Source organism: Psittacula echo (genome assembly GCF_963264785.1).
Source record: "Psittacula echo genome assembly, chromosome: 10".
Taxonomy (NCBI): domain Eukaryota; kingdom Metazoa; phylum Chordata; class Aves; order Psittaciformes; family Psittacidae; genus Psittacula; species Psittacula echo.
Window position 1 is genome coordinate 19,091,672 of NC_137741.1, and position 24,388 is coordinate 19,116,059.

The 24,388-nt window shown below is 41.7% G+C and overlaps 1 protein-coding gene across 1 annotated transcript in view; it reads right to left on the reverse strand.

The window, feature by feature from the left end:
* The window catches only part of ADAMTS17 (ADAM metallopeptidase with thrombospondin type 1 motif 17), a gene marked incomplete at both ends in the record, with an annotated part of 167,710 nt that overhangs the window by 17,152 nt on the left and 126,170 nt on the right, over nt 1–24,388 (reverse strand). Inside the window, 5 exons of the mRNA XM_080625984.1 lie at nt 141–293; nt 4,021–4,225; nt 16,520–16,655; nt 18,597–18,756; nt 22,591–22,748. Of these exons, the coding sequence (XP_080482110.1) occupies nt 141–293; nt 4,021–4,225; nt 16,520–16,655; nt 18,597–18,756; nt 22,591–22,748 (812 nt within the window). The remainder of the gene's footprint in view (nt 1–140; nt 294–4,020; nt 4,226–16,519; nt 16,656–18,596; nt 18,757–22,590; nt 22,749–24,388) is intronic.

Sequence of the window (24,388 nt, forward strand, 5' to 3'; positions counted from 1 at the left end):
GCAAAGCTTCCAATCAAAACCAGTTAAAGCCTTACTTTCCAAATATTTAAACTGCAAATGACCATGGGAGCACATGGAAGCACATGACCCTGAACACCTTTGCACTCAAGAAGGAAATACCAGGTTGTGGTCACTGTTACCTTAGACCAATCGCCTGTTTTCCATTCGTAACAGCCTGTGTGATCTTCACACTCTTCCTCATCTCTTGGCCTGGTGGCTGCATCACATTTTCCTTGAGAATTTGTGCACGTCACTGTTCTCTTCTGAATCCCCCTGCCACAGTCTGCTGAGCACTGCAAAACAACAGGTATTTGTTTGCTGTTACACGATGCCTAGAAATGATAACTTTTATCGTGGTATCATACCTAAAAGGAAGAGCTGGTTTTATGAACACAGAGGAAATCTGATAACCTGCAAGATTTTCTCCCAGTAACCTACTCCCCTTTTAAAATAAATGAGTAATTTGAAAAGCATGAATCTGCTTGTGCATGAAAAATGGCACTTGTGGAAATCAACATTCTTTGAATAATATTAGCTGGCATTTTGCTAGGATTGATGTTACAGCTTAAAAACTCCACAAAATTTTGTATTTAAGAGCTCATCATCTATACTGAAAAAGCACACACTGAGATTTACAACACAGAACTGCACATCTCTTGATGTATTATGGAAATCAAATGTTGGTGATAAATGCATTTCTAGATCACGGTAGTTACGAGACCATTGTTACAAACAGATTTCTGCACTACAGTTTGTAGATACCATGTCAAAGTCACAGTTCTTACACATGTTCTCATGTGAAATACATACATGACCTTTACCCTTTGATTTCCCATATGCTCATCACTATGTTAGTTCCAAAGAACTTCAAATGTACAAAGGGGATAGCTTAGGAGAGGCACTATTCAATGGGCCACAGTATTGTGATCAGCTTCCAACTGTGGCCAGCAAACTAGCCACAGTGCTAACATCAGCAGGGATGAAAGACAGACTTCTCAACACCAAAAGCATAAGCAAGGCCTGTTTGAAGTCCTCTGAGAAAGCAGCAGGCTACTAGAGCTGCTAGAACTAGTTACTGAGGAAAGACTTGATTAAAACATTTGGGGACTGTAACAAATATTCATGTGAATGAGCACAAATCATCCACAAATGATTTTGTGCTGGGAAGTTTGAAGGTACCTTCTAAAGAGCAGGGATATCTGGTCATCCATTTGTTATCTTTGCCAATGAAAATACGGTTTTACTGGAGCACTGTCTTGATTTCATTGGCCACACTAGGTGGGAAAAGGACACTGGCATGAACTGAAACAGAATTTCTGTTTTAAATGACTAGTTTGGTAATAGAGTAACAGATCCGCGGATGCTGTCACAGCCATCTGAGTGCATGCCACTACACAACAGCATAGCTAGTCTCTCTGCTCTTCATTTCCATGCCACTGCAGTGGTTAAGAGTGAAAAATTTTCTTGAAGAGCCGTTGGGGACAGGTGGGTGGAAAAATGATATATGTAGCAACTGAGATAAAAACTAACCTCCTCCACTGTGTCAAGTTCTCCCCTTGAGGGGATCAGCATGGAAAAGACAGTTGATTTGACACTGAATAAATAGTGAAGATATGAGATATTCTGTGAGGTCTTTTGAACGTGTTCCAAGAAGCTTCTCCATCCAGGGGGTCCATGCTGGAAACAAGCGTCAGCTTGATATAAATTACATCAAATGGACAAATCTCAGCATGCCTGTCTAACCATCTTAAAAACACAATCCAGGCAGTTCTGACCTGCTGGCCTTGTTAAGGACATGAATGACAAGCGTTTATGAGCTGGCAAGCAAACAGACATGCCTTTAAATATTTCAGAGCACTACAAAGTGACTTCTTGAAAATCTGGGAAACCTTCCACTTAATTTACTATGTGCTGCTCATGGCATGACCTCCTTAAGGATGTAACATCTTTGTAACAAGCACAATTGTATAGTTCTGCTACGTACGGGGATGAATTCTTCCAGGCTTTGCAGAATTCCAGAAACTGCTTTGCTGGACTCCTCGGAGCACAAGATGTGCCAGAGATCCCAGGCGGGAGCTCCCTAGATGTTACCTAAAAGCTATGAATTTGCCCCAAGTTGCATAGACTTTCCCAAATTCTGTATCATTTTCCTCAGCCCCCCAGGGTGGACTCCTCAGGGTTGCTCTCGTTCATCTCAAACTACAAAGCACAATATATAAAATCTTTCAAATGGCCCAATTTACTCAAAGTAAATCAAGCTGAAGCGGGAGTATTTTCACAGTAGGAGAAATCTCTAGGTGGGTTTTATAAGCAAGTCTGGGAAAAACACCAACTGTTTGTTCTTCCCACAAGCTTTTAAGTCATTCACAGATTAATACTGCATATACTTTCCTAGACAAAACAGCATTTGCAAAAGGTTGCCAACAGATCTTTGGTGGTCACATATAAATCACCCTCTTGAAGAGTTCTTTTTCTTTTCCTAAGCCGTCTGTTTTCATGAAGAATTTCTTACCATATAGATTTTACAGAGACTCCACAACAGTCTAAACATGAATATGCGTAGTCCCCAAGCGTCTCATTTTATTATAGGTCTTATTTTATTAACAAATTACTTCATCAGATCCCATGAGGTTTTGTAAAGCAGCAACACAACTTTGCAGTTAAGACACAGCTCCTTTATTTGAAGGAAATCCATGGTTTTTTCTACTCCAGTTCCCTAACAGTAGGAACATTCACCTTTTCCTGATAGTCTCTATTTTTGTCATTAAAAATGGGTTGAGCAGTACTTTGTCCAAAACAATCTCAAGTGTTTGGCAATAAGAGGGGAACTTAATTTTTTCCACACTGAAGATTGCATTGGAATTTGCTTTGAAAACACACATTTTTGACGGGGGACCAGACATCAATGTGATCAACTGGGTTTTGTTGTGTAACCAAAGGGTTCAAAAACACACATGAGAAAAATTGATTTATAAAAAGACACCACTACTGTGATATTTACCGCATAACATCAGATTAAAATGCTAAGGATTAAAGTGATTACCACTGAAGAAAGTCTTAGTTATGAGAAGTGTTCAAACTGGCAAAGCATCAAATGTGTCCTAGAGTCAACTGTGGTACATAATAGCAGAAATGTGCCAGAACAAGAATGAATTTAAAATCGCAAGTGGGCAATTGTAGACATGACAAAAGTAAATATATCAAAGGAAAAGCAAAGCAGTTATTGAGAAAATGATCAAAAATTATTATGTATTTTTAAATGAGTTATATAGTCTCAAATACAGAACATTTCCACTCTGGAAAAAGTCATCTGTATCTTGACTTAGTCCATTTCATATGAAGGAGAGTGAAGTACCTGGGATTGTTAACAAAAGGCCCAAGTAAAACAGGTAGGAACTGCACCATAAGATTAGTCTCAGCTATGAACAGTTCAGCTGGCTCAGCTATAGGAAACAAAGAGGGCATCACCTGAAAGGGTTCCTTCTAGACCACACGAAAGACCTATCAGGCAACTTATTAAACTTCGGTGTGTTTCTCCACACGTTTTGAAAACAAAGAACTCAGCAAGCTAATCTCATGCATTAATGAACAGATACAACATCCTACTGAAAGGAAACGTTACCCTCACTCAACTAGGATTTCCTGTTCAAAAAGGTGGACAAAAGAATCACGTTGTGTTTGTTAAGAGACACTGTTCCTCAGTGCAAGATCTCTTGTATCCTGAGTTTCTGTGACTTTTAAGCATATTTCAAACAATAATATTCTGCAAAAGCTCTGACAATGTTTTAAATAGGAGCTCACTGTTTCAAAATAGAGATGAACAGCAGGGAAAGATGCTTCCCACAGAAATGACTGTTGCTGAACAGTCCCATAACTCAGCCAATCTGGAATGAGACTGGTAATGCTGTAAGCACTGCACCAAGAGTGAAAGGATCTTCTTATAATTCAGATGAGGCTAACAGATACAATATCAAAAATAAATGGACATCTTCTGGCTCCCTTCTGGAATCAAGTTCCTACCTTTGACCACTCTGATGCTTCCCAGATAGAAAGGCAGTCCCGACCTTCACAGCTTTGTACTGTTGTTGGTTTATTGCCAAGGCAGTAGAGGTCTCTTGTGTTAACGTAGGTGCCATTTTGCAGCTGATAAACACAAGTCACTTCCCGGTGCTGGACACCTTTCTCACAAGTAGCAGAGCAGGGACTCCAATGGCCAGTCACCCACCTGCAAAGGAGCCAGAGAAGGAATGTTAAAAACCTAGTGGGATAAAACATCGTGCTTCACTTAAAATCAGTGAGAAATGGGCAACTCTTCCTAGATTTGTGGATTCTTTGACGGTGCTGTATTGTCATCACACTGAGATCACCTGATCACCTTTGGGAGTTGAAGTGTGTAAAGCAGAAAAGTGTTGGTATACAAGTGAATATCCAACACAAAACTCTGTATAGCTCCCTGTAATCCTCAGTCTCTACAACATGGCTGCATTTTTCCCCGGGTAAAGAGAGACTTGTCTGCAGATGATCCTATCCTACAATTATTGTTGCCTTTGAGAGGAATATGGACTACATCTGCATGCACATCTTCACTGTGCCGTGGAGCTGTGCAGAGAACCTACACTTACCATGTACAGACTGGAATTGTGCTACAGCCAAATGGCTTTCCTGCCTCCAGGACCTCCAGCCCTACGCTATATACTCTCAAAGAATACAAATCCTCTCCATCCCAGGCTATCAGAATGCAAAGACATCTCCTGACTCACTTCTAGTTTACCCCCTCACAGCCACTGGTGAGATTTCACTTTTTGTAGTTGGATTTTCCAGGATATTTAATTGGAATCTCATCAGGTTGAAGTTCACGGCATCAGGCACCTTAAAGTGGAGAGTATCTGACCACGTTCATTCTTAGATAATCTGAACTGCATTTAACTGCCAAGGCTCCCACTAGCTCCAGCAAGAGCTGGGAGCACCACTGTGATTAGAGCCAGGCTACAAGGCAGTGAATAAAATGCCCCAAAAGAATCAAATTAGGAGTAGGAAGGGACCATTTTTTTCCTAAAGACAAGCAGCATCCATCTTTATGCTTCCTGCAATCTGTCAGTGCGGAGCATGTTCTCTGTAATTACTGGCATTCCTGTGTGAAGTGAAGGACTGGAACAGTAACTGTGAAGGTGCTGTGCACCGGAAGGCTATCATGCCCTTCTTACCAGGTAATTGACCTTGTAGCCTGCTATTTAGGACTGTCATCTAGATTAGTATCCTTATACCATGAATCTTTTACTTGTCACCCAAACCTGGGTTATCTGTTATGATAAGGGGCTCAAATAAGACTTCTCAAAAACAAGCCTCGTCAGAAATGCTGTTTCACTTTGCTGAAAGGCTCACATTGTCCTGGTACAGCCAACTTACTAAGCACATTTCTTTAATGCTGCTGTGTAACTTCTCCTAAATGAATCAAACAACTGTTTCCCATCTTCCAGTTCCTGAATGGGGAAAAATCAGTTCAGCACAATTTGTAGAAACATCATGGTGTAATCGTCATGAATTCATTTACCAAATGCCATGACTGATGAGCCGGTGTGGCAGCACTGATGACTGCGTTGACAGTGAAGGCAGAAGGCATTTGGTTGGAGCAAGATGGCCACCTGTCTTTTGTGGGCCCCACTCAAATGCTTCTGTGCATTAAAGCAGTTGACAGATCTGTGAATTTCCATTGGCTAACACAGCTGGAGAGACACCAAACGTGTTTCTCTGGACAGTAGTTTTGGTGCATCTCTGTGGCTGAGTGCTTGGTATTTTGCTTATGGAATGGGAAAATGCCAGCTGGGTAATTGAATACTGGGGCTGAAAGACTGACAAAAATAGCCTTGAAGTGCAGAAATCAGTGTTCATGAAAATAAATAGCCAGGCTCCCTCGATATCAGCTGGGCTCTGCCTTGTCAGAGCAAGTGTAGAGGGAGTTATCTATCTGAGTGAAGGAACCGCTCAACAAGCGCATGGAGGGGGAAAGAGTGACTGCTTTATGAGCTGAATGTGAGTTACAAGGCTGGGAATGGTTTCTGTAGAGGCTCCACTGAACTAATATTCACTTCAGCACTGTACTCTCACTGTGATCTAAAGCTACTGGCAAAAGAAAAAGGGAAAGGGGCTGAAAGCAGAGGAGAAAGATAAAAATACATTCTTGGCAGAGGCTGTTTGTGAGCTTGCATTTAGGATGGGCAGCATGCAGCATGCCAAGTATTTCCAAGATGCCTTCAGAAGTGAGGTTGTGACTTTCAGGAAGGAAAATTCCTTTTTTACTGTTTTTGGTTGTTGCTCTTGTGCAAGGGAGAAATAACCTCATTTGTGCCCTGTTCAGTGGTCTGTAGTTGGCGACCTTCAGTGAGCTCTAGCACAGATACGATAGAGTGTAACTGGAAAACTGGCACAGAAAAGACATTGTCATCATCATCATCATGAGAAGAATGGTTCCACAGGGCATGAGGCAAACCCCAGGGAATCAGTACAAAGCTGTACCTGCAGTGAAAACGCAATCTCCAGGTTTTTTGTCAGAGTGGCATCTGTGGCGAACTTCCACTACAGATCCACTACATCCATTCCTGATCTGAGCTGAATGGTTACAAATTAGGTAGGGCTATAGCATAAGGGATCTGAAACTTCACAGCTCACAAGCCCTACTCATGAGAACTGCTGCTAACATGGAATCAAAATACTTAGAAATTGAAGGCTCTTTTAAAGTGCTGGGTTTAGTTTCATATCAAACAGGCAAGTGACAGATTAAATGTTTGAATAATAACAATAACAGTAAAGTAAGACTATTTTCAAAGGCATCAGGGAGATGATTACTTTAACCACAAAACTTCATCCTCTCAGCAAAATCTCTGCTTCATGGCTTGTAAATACGATCTGGCAAAAAGGTAAATGTGAGTCCTATATGCAGTGCTGGCAGTGCCCTGATCTCTCCCCCAGTTCCCCAAAGCCCCCTTCATAGGCAGCTGAAAATATTACTGTATTGCCTGTAAGACACAATCACCGAAACTGTATTTCGACATTGTTCACAACAAAAGTGGGAAGACAAGGGATTTATGGATAAAGTAATTAAACATGAAAAATCCAGCCAGTTTCATATCTGGTAAAGGAATGTGCAGCCAGGTATTAGCATAACTACTATCTCAAGTAATATACATGCAGGGAAGAAAAATGTGATGTACAAATAATATCACGTTATGGTTGCTATTAAATTACGCTACAGACAGATTTTCCTCTCTACACTGTCATTACACCTTTTAAACACACCTGGATGTGTTTAAGAAGGAGAATTACTTTTAATTTTTTTTAAAACCTAGCATTTTTCTTATGACAACATAAAAAAGAATTCCAGCTTTCCAACTCGGAACACCGAGCTCTGTGTTATTAACTAAGCCAATTAACTGCTGTACTCTAAGCCCTGTGTATATCATATACAGCATTTGGCTTCCAGTTGTGTTTTAAGCCTGTAAACTGATCTTAGGGATTGCTTGACACCACAGTTCTTTTCACTTTGGTCTTTCCCTCCCAGGTTATAACCTATCTTCTGTTGGACCATGTGAGTGCTCTCACTGGAGTCCCTGGAGAGCCTCTAATTTTTCCAGCAAGCACTGATTTATGTGATAAACACACTTATCTTTCTTACAACCATAGGAAGGGCTTTATCCATGGTATTAGTTCTTGTAATCTTACCTCTATAGAAGATTCAAGAACTAGATGATCCCTGATGGTGGTTAGATTTAGGAAGAAAGTGATGAGCTTTTAAGCACAGATTTTGTAACCCAGTCAGTGGCTGTCTTTCTAGATAAAAAATGCCCAGAAGGATGTGTTTTTCTATAGCCTCAAAAAGCTGGGATGGGCAGGACATGCAATCTGAGAGGGCTGTTTTAAATCTTTGCCTTCTGAGTCTTCCTCAACCTCTGACCTCTCAGTATCTCTGCTGAGGAATTGGGAGTTCTTCTTCTAATCTGCTTTGGCAACACTCATCTGGCAGGCCCCTGGAGCAAACTTGAAATATCTTTTGGAGGTTCAGTTGAGCATTTGATCTTTCCATGGTCTGGATTAGTCATTAACCTTGAGTTATCTTCTCTACCTACTTGCCTAAGACTCCCACATTTTCTAGGAAAAAAAGTGTCTACAGCAGTACGTACATAACCACAGGGGAGAGGAATGTCTGCAAATGAAGACTTGTAGCTAAGGATTTGGGGGAAAAATGCTATGAAAATGGGTCAAGGTTAAAGCATGAGGTGGAGGAGTGCAATCAAAAGACATGAGGTCACTTTTCAGAGATTTGTAGCCTTTATAACACAAAGGCATTATATGTTCTAGGGTAAATATTGCAGCCCATTAAATTTCACCTGGTTATTTCTGTCTTGAGCCCTGCAGAAGCCCAGTGCCTGCAAGATTCTATTCCACCATCTAAACATCCATGGAATATTTGCACCTGCACTCACTATCTACAGAGATTGCATTACTTTTGTTCCCTCCACAATGCCTCAGTGGAATTAATTTCCCTGCTTTCACAATAGCTTGGATGTGATCTGAGACACATTTGCAATTAACACATTTTTGTCTGGTTTTATGGAACCTGTTTGCTTAGAACTGGCTCTTAACTACAACTAGTTAAGTTTGTAATATAATGTAGTATAATGTTGTAATGTAATGTAAGCTATTAGCTGAATAAAGTATCAGAGGAAATTAGCTACAACAAGACATAACTAGTTTGAAAATCAGTTGTGACAGAAACTAATCCAACACAGTGCAATCGGAGGCTTCTATTTCTAATAGATTTTGTTCATACCTTTTGGTTTATCATATATTCTTGCACTAATGTATAGGTGAGAATAACTATGTTTCGTTAGGACTGGTTGTCTTTAGCACCAGTTTGTGATGCAAAATCATGTAGAAGATGCTCTTAGTTTTCACCTGGGTGAAACTGCGGCTCTACTGATGTTAGGCAAAACTCAGACCAACTTACAGAGGGGTGAGGTTTCACATGGAATAATTTTAGCAAGGAGAATTGGAAAAGATTTTTGAGACTCAGTCATGTGGAGCTGACAGTCAGATGTTTTCTGCTTACAGCTATCAAACTGAGATCGTGCTTGAATATGTAAAAGCAAGAGGACACTGTTTACAAATGGACTCATGACTGCCATGAAATACACGCACTCTGCTATATTATCTTTCTCTCCTTACGCACTTCTAAAACTCTCCACCATATCCCTGCAATACTGAGGTATGGTGGAGATATGGGGTCAAAATAATCAGGTGAATCTTGACTTTTGGGAACAGGTTGTACCACACCCAAGCATAGAAGGGTTTTTTTTTTGTTGGAAAAAAGTACAAGGAATCTAGCAGAATAATACAGCTGCTGATGTCGAAAGTAGGACTCCAAGACTAACATTCCTGTCTGATTGCCTTATAAACAGTGCTCAGTAATTTTCCAGTACAGTAGTCATTCTGCTAGCAGACTTGCCAACTTTCACTCACACAGGTTTCTTTTTAATTTGGTGATTATCATTTTGACAGCTTGGCTTTTTGTTATTTCCCACCAATTATAAGATGAGCCATAGGACAAGGTTTTATAATTTACATGCACCTTTGGAAGACCTTTTAAATGGAAGACATTGTATTCTCCCTCCTCCCTACCCTAAATCGAGCAGATCACTCACTTCCAGAGGACTCGGTGTGAGTAGATGTTCTTCTTGCTGGCAGCTCCATCAGTGTTCTAAGACACAGAGTATCAGCACTCTCAGAGGCCTTTGGCAGTGAGTTACCCCTACCCTGATCTATGGCTGGTGTACCTCTGATAGTGCAACTGCTGTCCAGCTCCATTCCTTGCCTTTCAAAGAAAGCGGTGCCTTTCCCTCAGCTCATGCCACAGGATGCAAACAGGGTAAAAAACATTACAGCAGGCAGTAGTAGGAATGAATTTCACAATTACATATTTTGTTAGATTATCCTGCTAATCCTTCTTTGTGGTAAAGACTGCGCTTGGCCTGAAGAGCCTCAAAACAGAGGCACAGATCATTTAACATATTAAAACAAGGCAATGTTCAAAGAGAAGGCTGTTGAGTCAAACATTATAATGGGGAAAAATGTGATTTAAATCAGCCTGGGTGTTTACAGCAAAGCTAAGAAACCTGTCTCATGACTCCATGTGGAAACTAATGCCAAATTGACTTCTGCTCTAGCAAGTCATCTTGAATTACTTGATGTAAATGCATTTACAAGGAGCAAACAAGCCCTCCTCATTCTACTCTCTGTTCTCAAGCCTTCTTTTATTCTCTGAAAGATTGCTTCATTGAGTTGAGTTCCTGGATTTGCTTGAAAATACATTTTTGTCTTTCAGTAGCTAACTACTGATTGCTGGTTGCTGCACTTGAGGACCTTCCTACAACTTGGAATGCATGTGATTTTGTCTCCTTCTAGTGGATGGTGATAACCAGATCTGCCCACAGCAGGACATCAGCTCCCCACTCACAAAGGTGCCCAGAAGTCTCCCAGGCTTTCTGGTCTATAGCATTTGGCTTCTCCTTCTGCAAGACCCACCGGAGACTTGTTGGAGCTGCCTACCAGGATGGCTCCCTGAAGAGCAGCCACCAGGGCGCAGCATTGGCCGCTGGCTCTGCCGCCTGCAGCCACCGTGTCTTGCACAGGGTCCAGCACAGTCCTGGCAAATTCATTAAGCTCAAACTGATTCTAGAGATCCCAACTCCAGTTTTGGGAAATACTTCAAAATGAGCTCTTACGTGGTGCCTCCTTGGATCAGAGGGTGCTAACATTACTATTTATGCCAGATTTCCAGGCTAAAATGATTTGAAACCTTCCTCATGGCTGTTCCTTCTTTTCTTTTTTTTCGTGTAAGCAAAACTCAAAGCACACCAAAGGAGATGTTTCTTAGCACAAGGCACAGATAAGGTTTTGAACGCGTTGCTATTTAACCTTATGGATGATAAACATTTGTACAGGTCCCAGAAGAGTCTGACTGCATTAATGAAAGAACGTACCCATTTGGAAGCATTGAATGTCTAGCTCACTCCCTTCAGTTAACAGCACTCCCAGTACATCCCTCCAGTTTAGTATAGTTTCCGTACAGCCCTGCAAGTAATTTGCTAACATTCTCAAGGAGTTTTCCACCATACCCTTCCCCCCAAAATTCTACTATTTGCAAGACTTTTCACCTCACAAAATAAAACTGTTCTGCTCCTCATCTACCTGTGATGATAACATAACTCAATGTGGTACAAACAGAATGAGGAAGACTGATTTCTGTACTCATGGACTGTTAAACAGAGAGCTGTCACAGGTACATGGAAGAGTCTAAAGGGAGAGATGGACTCTCAGACAGCAAGGGTCATACAGATAAGCACCACAAGCTAAAACCAGACCAGCAATCAAAGCAATGGGCACCAGCAACCATGGCACACCGAAGCACTATGCTTCGAGTGGTCACTAGCCTTTTGGGCAGGTTGGTGAGATGCTGAGCCAGCTGAGGCCTTGGCTGGCTTAAACTGGCTTCATTTTTGACCCAGTGGGTATCACTGGAGTAAGTGAGCCCTTGGAAAGCACAGCGTTGGATTCCAGTCCACAGATGGAGAAGTGAAAGGGAAATAGAAGAAAGAAAGAAAGAAAGATGTGATCCATGGAACCACAGAACTGACCTCAGCAGCATGCCAGTTTTTGGAGCAGATTTGAATGGAAACAATAACCAAAGGCATAGTGGTAAATGGATGCAGCGTAGGTTTCCTCCAGGCAAAACTCACTGGCTGCATTCTGAGATTAAGATAACTGCTTTTCCAGACAAAGGAAACGTGGTAGATTTAATCTATTTGGTTATCAATAACAACCTCCTTTTGCTTATTTAAGTTGGAGGAACTGGTGATATGCTGGGAAACATAGATATCAATGCGTCATTTCTATGGTAGGTGAGAGCTGGCTTCAGTGTAGTGCTGCAAAGGAGTATCAGGTCTGAAGGGAATCTAGGTTAGTTACCAGTGGACTTCCTGAAAGATCTGTCTTGCATTTGATCTAATTTAGTATGTTCATTAATGACCTTGGCACAAAAAGAAGGAAAAATAGGGAAAATGCTGACAATACAAAGTCTATACAACAGAGGATTAGGAGTCATCCAGGAAGAACTGAATAACCTTGAATGCTGCAATAACAGAGATAGGATGAAAATTAATAGCATACTGTGCAAGGTTGTGTGCTTAGGGACTAATAACAAGCATTTCTGTGTTAAAGTAGGATTCCCATGTTGAAACAAATGAGGAGGAAAACATCTAGAATGACTGTAAGCCACAAATATGATGCAGTCATGAAAAAGGCAAAACATATATCAGGAGAATTACTGCCAATGAAGGCAGGAGATTATGAGTGCAAGGGTTAGACTGGAGCGAGACTGGGATTCTCCACATAATTCTGGTCACATGCACACTAAAATTATGAATTTAAATAATGTAAATTGGAGCACCAGAAAAGAAGGTGACCAAGGGAATGAAAAATTCATGTACAGTCTCTGATCCAATAAGGAGTTAAGGAAAAATAACGGATTTAGCCCAGCAAAATGATGGAAGGAGGAGATACAATGGTTTGCTGCATCACATGGCACTCAGCCCAACGCAAAGAGCTAGGGGGAGAAATACGGTATAAGCAAAGGAACAGAGCTGATGCAAGAAAAAATGGCTGAAAAATTACAGTGAAAAACTAAGGAAATAAAAGCTCTTGACCCACATGAGCAGCGAGGTCACAGCAGAGCCTTCCAGTGAGGGAAGGAGACTGGAGCTATATCGGTTTCTACATGCTGCTGGTATGCAAGTTAGCAGGAAACTAACCCTTGGACTCAGGAGATACTTTCAAGTCCCAAACAGTGAAAATAAGGGCTCAGGTCTCCTGTGGTTTTCTGTAGATGAAGGAAGGGATTTCTGGCTTTTCTGCTGCTGTTAAGCATCTGTATAGGAACACCACATATTCAGCAGGTTCCTGAAAGAACTCAACCTCTATTAAAATCTATTACAGCAAAAAGGAGGAAAATTAAGAGTGTTTGCATACAGGCCATTACAAGTCGAACAGTTGGGAAATTTCATGTGGTTTTGGTTCTTTTCCTGCATTAGAGGGGAGCAGTTTCATATTCATAGACTCAACCATGCATGTTGAAGTGTGTGGCCACTGGCCGACCTATGTTTTCAGTAATAACAGCTGATGTGATCTGTGATTTCTGAGTCTTGTGCCAACATGAGTGCTGGGTTTGCCTATATATTTGGGTTGGTGTTCAGTGTGCTGGAAACAACCCATACGCACCGCATGCAAGAATCCAGATTCCATCTGGTTACAGCAGGGTTTTGTAAAAAATATCTAAAGAGCTAGGCAAAGGATTAGAATAAAGAGGTGCTAATAGGGTGCAGTTGGGACAGGAAAGGAAGCTGTAAAGAATTTAATGGAAAAAGAGGGTCAAGGAACATAAAAAATAAAATAGGAAGAAAAAGAGGCATTTTTTTAAAAGGTGAAAGAGTAACAATAATAAAGAATGAAAGATTCTTTTCTTTTTGCCAGTTTCAACAAAACCCTTAAGAAAATTCTCTTTTCTGACGTTTAATTTTAAAACATGTCAGTGTATCCAAACCTTTTTTCAATCTTGCTTTGTGTTCTTCAGGTGCTGGGTTGCAGTTGCAGAGTTCTAATCTGCTCCTTGGCTTCATGAAAATACTGTCCCCTGCCCCACATTATTTGGCTCTCCCAAGAGGTGGCTGAAGTTCAAAGGGATATATAATTTGCAAAGCACTTTGGGATCGTGCTGGAAGAAGGACACTGTTATTAATATCATAACCTCTTTTTCTCCAGTTCACTTTATATCTATAACGTGGGTTATTAGTTTTTATTTTTATGATAATCTCAACAGCAATAGCCTCCTCCTTTTCCTCCATTTACACAACATGATCTCACTCCATCCCAAAGAGTTTACAATCCAGATTATACATGGATTGAGAGAGGAAGCAAAGGGACAGGGTGGGATAGTGAATTAAAGCCTCACCGCACATCCACAAGAGAAACAGAGACTGTCCTATGACCCAGATGGCCATAAGACCCTTCTCTAGAGAGAAATACTCTTAAGTTTTGAGTAAAAATGTAAATGCAGTTCAAACCTTACAAAACAGAGCAGGTTTACTGCAGAAAGGAAAGCACTGCTCCTCCTCCTGAATTCAGGTAAAGGGCTTAGGTCTGAGTGGAAATGGGAAAGGATCTTATTGTAACAAGACGCTACAACAATTTTACTCGAAACCCTAAAACAAATTCAGGGTTCATAAAATAAGCACTGACATGGTGAAAGAGAATGGTTTCTTTAAGATGTTCTTGGTCAGAGAATATGCTAAGCATGCATTTCTAATATCTGGGTGGGCAAACGCAAGTGGAAATTTAAATTCTACAGAGGCACAGAAAATGTGCTTCTGAAAATGTTTCCACTTAAAAGCATGTTAAGTGTGAAAGTGTAGTCTACACGGAGGGAGTGAGGGAGTGTGGTCTATCAGATCATCAGCAAGGATTCTGTGGCCTTTCTGGGTACCAAGCATGTTTGGTGCTTGCTGTCAGTGCTCTGAAAGAAAAGAACCAATAAGAGTGTTGCTGTGCCAGTGCTAACTGCTCCCAGGGAAACCTGGGCTATAAATTGCCTGGTAACTCTGTACAGAAGGAGAGATACCTTGGAATAACATTAAGGGCTGGGCCTGAAATCCCAAAGGAACACAATTGGGATATAGGAACAGAGTATCCCTTTCTCAGGAGGTTTTGTGTGATTTAACCTAACCCACTGGAGAGGCATGCTGAAAAGTGTGCAACAAAAAGGAGACTTAACCAAGGGCTCAGGGTCAAGGAGATCCCATACAGAAACAGCACGATGGGTCTTAGGCCTCTATCAGATCTGAAGGCCAAGACTTCCCTTTGTTGCTCTCAGGGAGCAGAGGCAGAAGCTGCAACCTTCTTCCAGAGCTTTAGAAGCTGCTTTTTTTACCTCTACCACTTGGAACCCCTCCATATACCTGCCTGGGCTCACACCAGTCTCCTCTTGATGGCTTAACATAAGGTCTGTAAGAAATACAGGGCAGGGCAGAAACAAAGGCAGATGCTCCTTGTTCCTGTCTTTCTTAAAGAATGAGATGCCAGAAATCCCAGCATCATTGAATTTAGGAAACTTCCTCATGGAAATGACAGTTGTTTCTTTGAAGTCACTGGGAGTTTGGTTCTCACACACCTAGAACCACACGGGGTATCTCATCATACCTTTCAGTACCACTGAAAGCACTATGGCCACAAAATTGTACAGCAGCAATAACAGGCAATGCAGACAGAAAATCAAACCTGAAACAGCCTTATTGATGGATGACCTGACACTGGATTTCCCTGCTTCAAGGCACTGTAATCAGAGACCAGGTCTGCAGGTCTAATTAGAAGGAAGTGTGCTGTTTCTCATTGTCCCTATTGTTTCTGCCAGGAGGATTAGCTTTGAAAGCACATTTCCCTGGCTTGTGTGATTATACAAGATGCAACAGCTAGCAGGTTGTTTTGAACAGGCTTTTTTAGATGTTGTTGAGCTTTGTCCTAAATTGATTTTATGTTCTAACTACTATCAAAAGTGGAGCCTCTACAATACTCCACAAAGCTAAACATTACTGTGAAGCAAGAGTAAACTGAACAGATTAATTTGCCTTCCTGTGTTTTGTCATTTGGTCAGAAATAGCTTGTTTTACACAACACAGATCAAAATCAATTCAGCTGCAAGTGCTTGCCGAAGCAAAAAGAGAGTTTTTATTGGGTTTTAACACTTGTTATTAGCTCTTTATTTGCTCCTAGTGATGCAGAAAAGCACTCTTACTGAGCAAAGCATCTAAAATGTGTTTCAGCCTAATTTCTTGACTTCAGCAAGATTCAGGTATGTTTCCAAAACCATGCAGGTCTTGCTAAACACTGTACAAACTTCACATGAAGAAGAGACACCGGTCACCTAGAGACTTCCAGTCTGAACTACGCTAATACAGACCAGGCAGACAACACAGCAGGTGAGCTAAAGTAGCTTAAAGGCTGTCAGTTGTTTGCAAGGGTTTTTGTGGCACTGTTTGACAATTCATCAGACCCTATTCGGCACTGAATAATAATAAAAAAGGTTAGATATCCTGTCACTGCTCTCCTGTCTAACTTTATATTGCAGGTTGCTCTGTCACCCAAAAGGCAGCCAAAGGGAAAAGCAAGCCTTTCCCAAACAATGCATGAAGGCAGCCTGCATGGAATCTGGCCTTACTGGACACAAATTAAATGGACTCTGAGGTAATGAAAGTCTGACCTGCTCAACAAAAGGAAATGAATATTACAGCTGGTTACTGTGGCTAACAATGTGTCCCAATACTTGTAGATATTTTCACCAGATTCACCAGATGGAGGCTTTGGAAACGAGTGATTTGTGAAGGAAAAGGATATTGGGATTTATTATTGTTTGACTCCTTACCGTGACTGGCAGGGGTGTGTGTTACATTTCCTGACCTGGGGCTCAGGGCGATTCACTCGCTGGCAGTCACTGTCATTCACCAGTGTCATGGTCTTGTTAATGATTCGAGTACAGGATACAATGGTTTTCCTTTCACCTATAAGTCAAGCAAAAAACAGCTCTGAAAAAGGAAACCAGTGGCTCAGAACAAAATCAGGTCAAGTCAATAACCAAAATGCAAAGGCTAGAAGCTCCCTACTACCTCTGCAAGACTTAATCTACACAGATCTACCAACTCTGCAAGCAATCCCATTTCCCACTTCTATCTTACCTTTGTGCTGCTCTGATTTTTACTTTGTTTCTATTTATTTTAAGAAAAAGCTACAAATCTTTCCCCAGTAATTGAGAAATTGGCTGCCTCACAGCAACAACAGGTTGGGCTTTCTTCTTCTAGCATTTAATGTGGAAACAACCTTGAAAACAATTTGCTTTAATTTCTGGTTCCTCCTCCACATATAGCTGTGCCCTGTAATCACCTAGGACAGATGTGCCAGCCATGTAAGCTGAAACCACACAACCCTCCACCCGTCAGTGACTGACAATGACAGGACAGCTGCCTCTTGCTGCTCTCCACTCAAGAAGAGTCAGGTTGAAAAGGAGTGACCGGGGTTCAAGAGTGATAAATTGGGTTTGTTTCTATTTCACAAAGTGGTGAAATTAAGCCACCAAAATAAATCATTTCTTAACCTCGGGATACACTGCTCTAAAACCCCTTAAGTATCTCAGGAGTATTCAGCATTTCTCACATAAATTGTGTGTATCAGGAGTTTCATCAAGACACAGCACTGTGGCCCTCAGGGTTCAGCTGTCCACTGTGTGACAATCACTACGTGTGACAGGGAAAATGTCATAGATGCTGGTTTTAACCCTGAGTCTACATCAAATTGAATTTATTCATGATCTGCAGCACCTCACAGACAAAATATAAGAGATAATTGCCATCCAAGCTACTACTAGGGGGTGCTGATTTGATTCAAATATGTGGCAGGCTTGCAGCACAAGTCAAAAGAGCTACAGATTTCCCACTCACTCACATGAGGATTTAATGCTCCATCCCTGGCGGTGTTCAAGGCCAGGTTGGACAGAGCCTTGGGTGGCATGGTTTAGTGGGAGGTGTTCCTGCCCATGGCAGGGGGGTTGGAACTAGATGATCTTAAGGTCCTTTCCAACTTGGAACTATTCTGTGATTCTGTAATGGCTCTAAGAAATTAGTTTTAATAAATGCATAAAAGTGTCCATTTTAAAATGAGTTCTATTTACAGAGAAAAATAGATCCAGAATTTCAGTACACTGAAGGCAGTGAGCCTGCAAAGGTGAAGATGAGCACTCTTTGCTTCTGTCATATAATATGACAAATAATTGGGTCTGCTGGTGAAGAAAGACTGGCCAGAATGCATGGAAATGATCCATTTTCCTCAGGGAAAAGCCTACTCCTTCCAGCACTGAAACTCCAACGGACAGTGGCTGACAAAGCAGTCTCTGGTTTCACGGGCATCAATTCCCCCCAGGGTTTGAGCAAATCTGCCTCAGCACATCCTGGGGATCATCTGCAAGGTGTGATCTGCAGTGTGCTCACGTCCACCTCACACTAAGAGCATCTGATGCAATCTGCAGTTGTCACAGCAGCACTGCCCCAGTTCCATCCCTGGGGAAGGAAGCGTCTTTCAGTGAACATGCCTGAACACCTGTGGAAACTCTGCTCCAAGAATGTGACTGAGACTTGAGATATGGGGCTGCACACGGTGCCTTGAGCTATCCGTGGAGCACTAATCCAGGTGCAGCTCCAGCCTACGGTAACGAGCCGACAAAGCAGCGTCCCTGCCAAAATGCTGGGTGAAAATTAACTGTGGCGATGTGGATGAGAGCTGGGAGAGCTGGTGAGAATGAGCTCTCTTTTGAGTTCATTATGGCAACATCCATACACATGGCCGGTTTCCTTCATACTTTGGCAACACTGTCCTTCTGCAGGTACCTCTCTAATGGCTGGTGACTGTAAACCCTGTCCAGCAAGTCCCACCAAGCTTCCAAAGAGCCTTACCTCCTCCACACTGCACACTGCAGCCTTCCCATCCACTGTGCGTCCAGATGTACAAAGAATCCTGTTGCTTTTCTGGCTCGCTTCTGTTTTCAGCAGTATAGTTTACAGGAATGGTGTATTCGTAATGAATTCCATAATTCTGGTCATGAAATAACAGCACCTGGTTCGGCAGGAAAAGAAAGGCTGCTACAACACACTGCACACTGGGAAAGCCAACACACTGCAGAGACAGTAATGCTGGGAATGCTGTCTCAGGACAATGTTTCTAAAATAGAAGTACCTTGTGAAAGGCAACCAAATCTTTATCTAGAAACCTGAAATCACAGTGATATTGGTAAAACAGGGCATCTGCAGGAGCAATGACTGCTTACGGTTTGTGAATATTTAAAACACTCCTGGGAATGTCTAAACCTGGAATTTTGCATAACTTTGTTTAAGCCTCAAACGAGATCAGCAGGCCACTGTCCATAGTTTGAAGGTAGAAATGTTTATTACCACATCTGAAAGAACAAGTTGATCCTTCTCAAAGCAAAACCGAAGTGAAATGAATCATGAAAAAGAAGTCATGCCTGTTGAATAACAGGGCCTTCAAAGTGAGTGTGACTGTTCCTGCTGACAAGCTGTAGAAGCAGGATTTTATTGGCTCAGAAACCTGAGGATGACAAGGAAGAGCCATTCAGCTGCTGGCAACATATATATTCTCATACCCTGCACATTGCTAGAGGAAGGTGAAACTTGCTTCCAGCAGTAGGCCAATTATTTCCCGTGGAGTCACATGTGATGCCTCTAGTGTCACTACTCAAAAATTCACTATTAACAGACATAAGAACTAAGGCAAATGCTTATTATTCACCGCAGGCAGATGACAATTCTGGTCCTGTTTTGATTTACATCTTGGGCTTCATTGGCTCTCACTTTCACTGGCTTGAGTCAGAAGTGACTAGAAGATACTCAGTGGAGTATGAGGTCCAGGGAATCTGAGTTACCACACTCTTAACAAATGTCATAGAAGTACTTCTGTGATGCTGATGGTGTGGCTTTGGGCTTATGACCCCATAATCTCAGCAACATCAGACAGGTGAATTCTGCTGGCTCTTGTCACCTACTGAAATAGGAGCAGCATCTTATCAAGTAAGATATTTAAAGTAGAGCTATGACAGGTGAAGCAAGCAGCTGCCCAATTAACAAAAGCAAATCTGCAAATGCTGTTTTCAGAGCTGCAGAAATCACTCCTGTTTAACCAGTCATCTCACTAAAGCTGTCATTTAACCAAAAAAATTAACTGAAAGGCATCCATCTTGCAGCCACTGACATCCTGGAGGTCTGCGCTGTGAACACTGTGGGGCTACACAAGCTCAGCTCCCATGAGTTGCTCTGCACAGTGCATAACTCTGGAGAGAAAAGCATCTTCCAGATGATGAGGGAAACAATGACATGATTTTGCTCCAGCCACAGAGGCAGCCTGACTACCAGCACTGAATACCAAGGGTGAAACTAGGCAGGCATCATTACAATTTGAAAGATGGTTACTTTTTAAACACCATTTGAAATGCCAGGCTGTCAGAGGCAGAGAACGCAAGTCCTGCTCTGGCTTTCTTTAAGTGCATGAGATACAAACAGCTTGTTCTACAGAACTGGTCAGTCTTGACTAAAGCTTCTTTATGCCCTGTGAGTGTTTGGTTGTCCTCTGTTGCTGAGAGGAGGTCTAGCACAGGCCTAGTTACACAAACATTCATTTCTCCAAGAAATACACTTACAGCAACACACTTGGAGAAATGCCCCAAGTATTAAAACCCAGATCCTAAAAAGAAATACTTATTATCTCAATATGGGTGCAAGACTAGTGAATCTAAAAGGCCCATCTGAAACCAATTTCATGCAATTTCGTAGCCGTATATAATTGGGGTGTGTATGTATGTGTGTATAATTGGTTTCAAATGCAGGTCACAATGGACTGACTGAAGCTTCTGGCTCTTTGTCAGTCCAGTGTATTCTACCGTTGTTTGAACAACAGTTTTCTATTTAGGGGTAACCGGTAACCATCCTGCAGTTCTCGTGTTGAAAGAATGAAACCCACCACCCTGTATCAAGGAAAAGATTAATATCTGATTTGAAGAAAAGACTTCACATGCGCTCTGTTTATGACTGGCAGTGATTTTAAGCCACATGCTTTTTTAATTGTCTGGTAACTTTTACTTTCCTCCTTTTTAATCATTTTGGGAAGGGAGGTGGGGAGAAGAAGGAAAATTTCCTCTGCTCTTAGCTGCTGAAAATGCCAGCCTGTATCTGGAAAGGATGCTCATGGAGAACCTGATAATCACTACTTTCCTATGTTAGTTACTTACTCCTTAATGAGGGGTAAATGAGTATTTCTTTAAAAACAAAGTTCTGCTGATGCTGAAGTTCACAAAATGCTGCTACCAGATTTTACTGCAGTACACCTCAACCAAGTATGACCCTGAAAGGTTCCAAGAGCTGGCAAAGGAACCCTGCACAGCATCTTCACAAACAGTACCTGTGCAACTCCTTTTTCTTATATGAGGTTAGGAAGACCTTGGCAGTACAAGATACTTTGTCAGAGTCCTGGTTTCAGGAGGGAAGACTTGTGTTAAGGCCAAAGTCAAGCAGAAGCTGATTTTGCTGCTGATGAAGAAGGCTCCTGTATACCCCTTTGTGTGGGCAGACCTTAAATTACACGGCTGTCAGGAAGGTGCTGGTGTGCACAAAACTGCACCTCTGACTAGTTCAGTAGTAACCTCTCTGAATCCAGCTTTAAATCGGTCTGTACGTGAACCTGATAAACTCATTCATCTGTCTTGAGAAAGCAAAGACAAAACACCTCATGTTCCTATACAGCATAATTTTGACAGAGAATAGTGCTGACAAAGTGGAGTGTTATTATTTTTTATGTCTGTATGAGGAGTTTGAGCAACTTTTGAGCTTTTCAAATTGCTTCATGAAATGTTGCACAACGAACATCAGCAAGCCCAAAAATTCAGGTGAGGAAAGGGAAGGACTTTTGATTCATTGCAGTTCTTATGGACAGCCTTCAGTGAACAAACACAGCAAAATGTCACAGGCAAAAGAAAGAACACACAGAAAAATGAAGTTGGATTAAAAAATCGAGGATAAAAAATACAGGAAACAATGCATACATTAAAATACTCTAAGCAAAACTTGCTATGGGAACCATAAAGCTTTCTGCAGACTTTGAACTAATAACACATGTATGAGACAGGCATTATTACAACTATCTTACAGACAGAACGTTAAGGTTATCACCAACATTAAGGGACAAACCCATGAGTCACCCCATGACCCGTTAGTGTCAGGACTGGGACTGCAACTCTGTTCTTCTCACCCCTGTGGACTTCTTGCTCATGTTCTCATACAGCAGCCATATGACTACTTATAAAATGACATGCCTGGTTAACAGAAGAACTATGTTGAGCATTAGGGAAAAGCTTTCAAAAACACCTTAAAATGCATAAAATTGAAAAAACAATATAAAGGAAACAAGTAACTAAGTCACTACAGATGGTTAAAGTCACATGTATCATCTGCACATGCCAAATCTGCATCTCTTTCTGTTAGACGAACAGTGTATTTAAATACAGAACACATTCCGGTATAAGCTGAGAAGATATTTCAGCAAATATCCTTTCATGTGTGAACAGGTATGCCCATGAACTGAAGAAGGTCGTTGGAAACCTACATTCTCTGGAATGGCCTTGTCACATTGTCTACGACACATTAAAGGAGCATCCTGTACTGGACATGACCTTACTGGGACACTGCATAGAGAGAGCATCATTTATTTTCATGCAGGGAGCTGGGTTTCTCCAGCCCTTGCAATGCTGCAGAAGAATGCAGAGAGAGGCACTAAAGCAAAAAACTGGTGAGGAAGAAAACAATCAAAACTGAACTTTTAGCTAGGATATAAACCCTTTATGTTGCATCACTTAAGAAACACAAACAAAGGATATAAAGTTACCATCAAGTGCAGTGGTATTTTAGTTGGTCCTTTGGCAGAGATTTTCTCCCACAGACCCCTTCGCACGTACCGGACAGTAGTGCCTGCGATCTGAAACTCACCAGGAAGCTCAATTTTCCAGTCGCTGTTAATGGATCTCTTACTGGAATCTTTTAAAGCTGGAATGAATCAAACACCAGGGAACGAAACGTAAATGAATTTGTAATGACAATATAGACTACTGAGGTTCTGTCTCAGCCCACTTGAAGAATATTGAGAATAAAAGATACTTGGAGTAACATGTCCTTTCCTCCAGCATAACCTATTGCATCAGGATCACTGATATCCTTCAAACACTGGAAGACAACTCCAGCCATAAGGACATCAAATTACTGTTGACTCACCAGTGCATGCTGATTTAGGGATTTCTGTGTTTTCTGTGTCAGAACGGAAGCAGCATTATCCAGGTGTTGCTGTGATGCACTGAGGGAAAGTCCCAGGCCCCTTTGTGGAAATCCATGCACTGTGATCAAATTTGCCCTGACATCAGACAGACGGAATAGCTCGAGTGTTACTGGGCTTCCTTAATTCAAGGTTAACTGTGTCTTTTAGCTAAGCCTTTAACAAGATGTTTTCTTAACCTCCAGCATTTCATGCCTATTTTATTCTCTACAGTAAAGAACACAACCTTGGCTTTCACTTAGCTGAGTGTGTTGCAAGAAGATAAGAGGAACTAATTTAAAGCCTTTTCAAGTTAATACAAAAATCTCCCAATGTCATCTCTTTGGATCAAGTCCCCATAGCCCCCAAATCCTTCTAGGTGTACTAATGCTATATGTAACCGCCTAACACACTTAACAGACAAGGAACTGGACTTCTTGTCAGGTGCATAACACAGCTGACTTAACAGTTGAGTCTAATTTACCATGAGAGTGTTTGTAAAAATACTGGGCTATTCTACATAAACTTGCCTTTTATTCTAGTTGGCCATGTCTAACACCTTTTATATAGCTATTACCATGAAGGTTTCCTCAAGAAATGAGAGCCCAGCTCACCTCTTCCTCAAATGAGGTTTGAGAGGAAGGAAATCTCTTAGTTTTCTCTTTAGGGGTTTTCCTGAAAAGTTGTTCTATTTGGCTCAACAGGACAAGTGCCTGGTTCCACAGATCTCAGAGGTTCTGCTGCATGTAAGAGAAGATACCTGAAGTGATTTCAGCATAGGGCACCATCTCACAGTGGAAACCTATTTTTAGCCTGTTCTATGTACAGTGCACAGACATGTCCCCGGGCACCTGGAAACCTCTATGTTGTTAAAACAGTCCCTAGCATATTTTATGGCCCAGGTCAACTTGAATTCTGCCAAAAAACTCCTAGCATGGGTCAGGATCCAGAACTATGAAGGATCTCTTCTCAATAAGCAGTATGCAGACAGCCCCCTTCACTGGGGGCTGAGAGCTCATACACAAGATGCTCCATGACCACTGGCCTCAGTGCCCAGCAATATTGTAGGGCACATTCAATTTACCAACTGAACATCATTTGTAGTATCTAACCTTGGGGGAAGTCTGGAGCAGGTGGAGCTCCATCCAATGTCCTCCACATCCCAGATCATTCTATGATTCTATGATCTGTATGTGCCTTTCTGAGGATCTGCATCCTGGGAAGTTACTGGAGAAAGGTGGAATATCTTTCTGTCATACTGCACACAACCTTCCTGACAGCTCTCATGGCTCCACTATGTGATCCAAAATCAGGGTGAAGGGAAACTGCATGTATGGTTTCCCATGGAGGAGTGGGATGTATGTGAGGGAACGGTTTT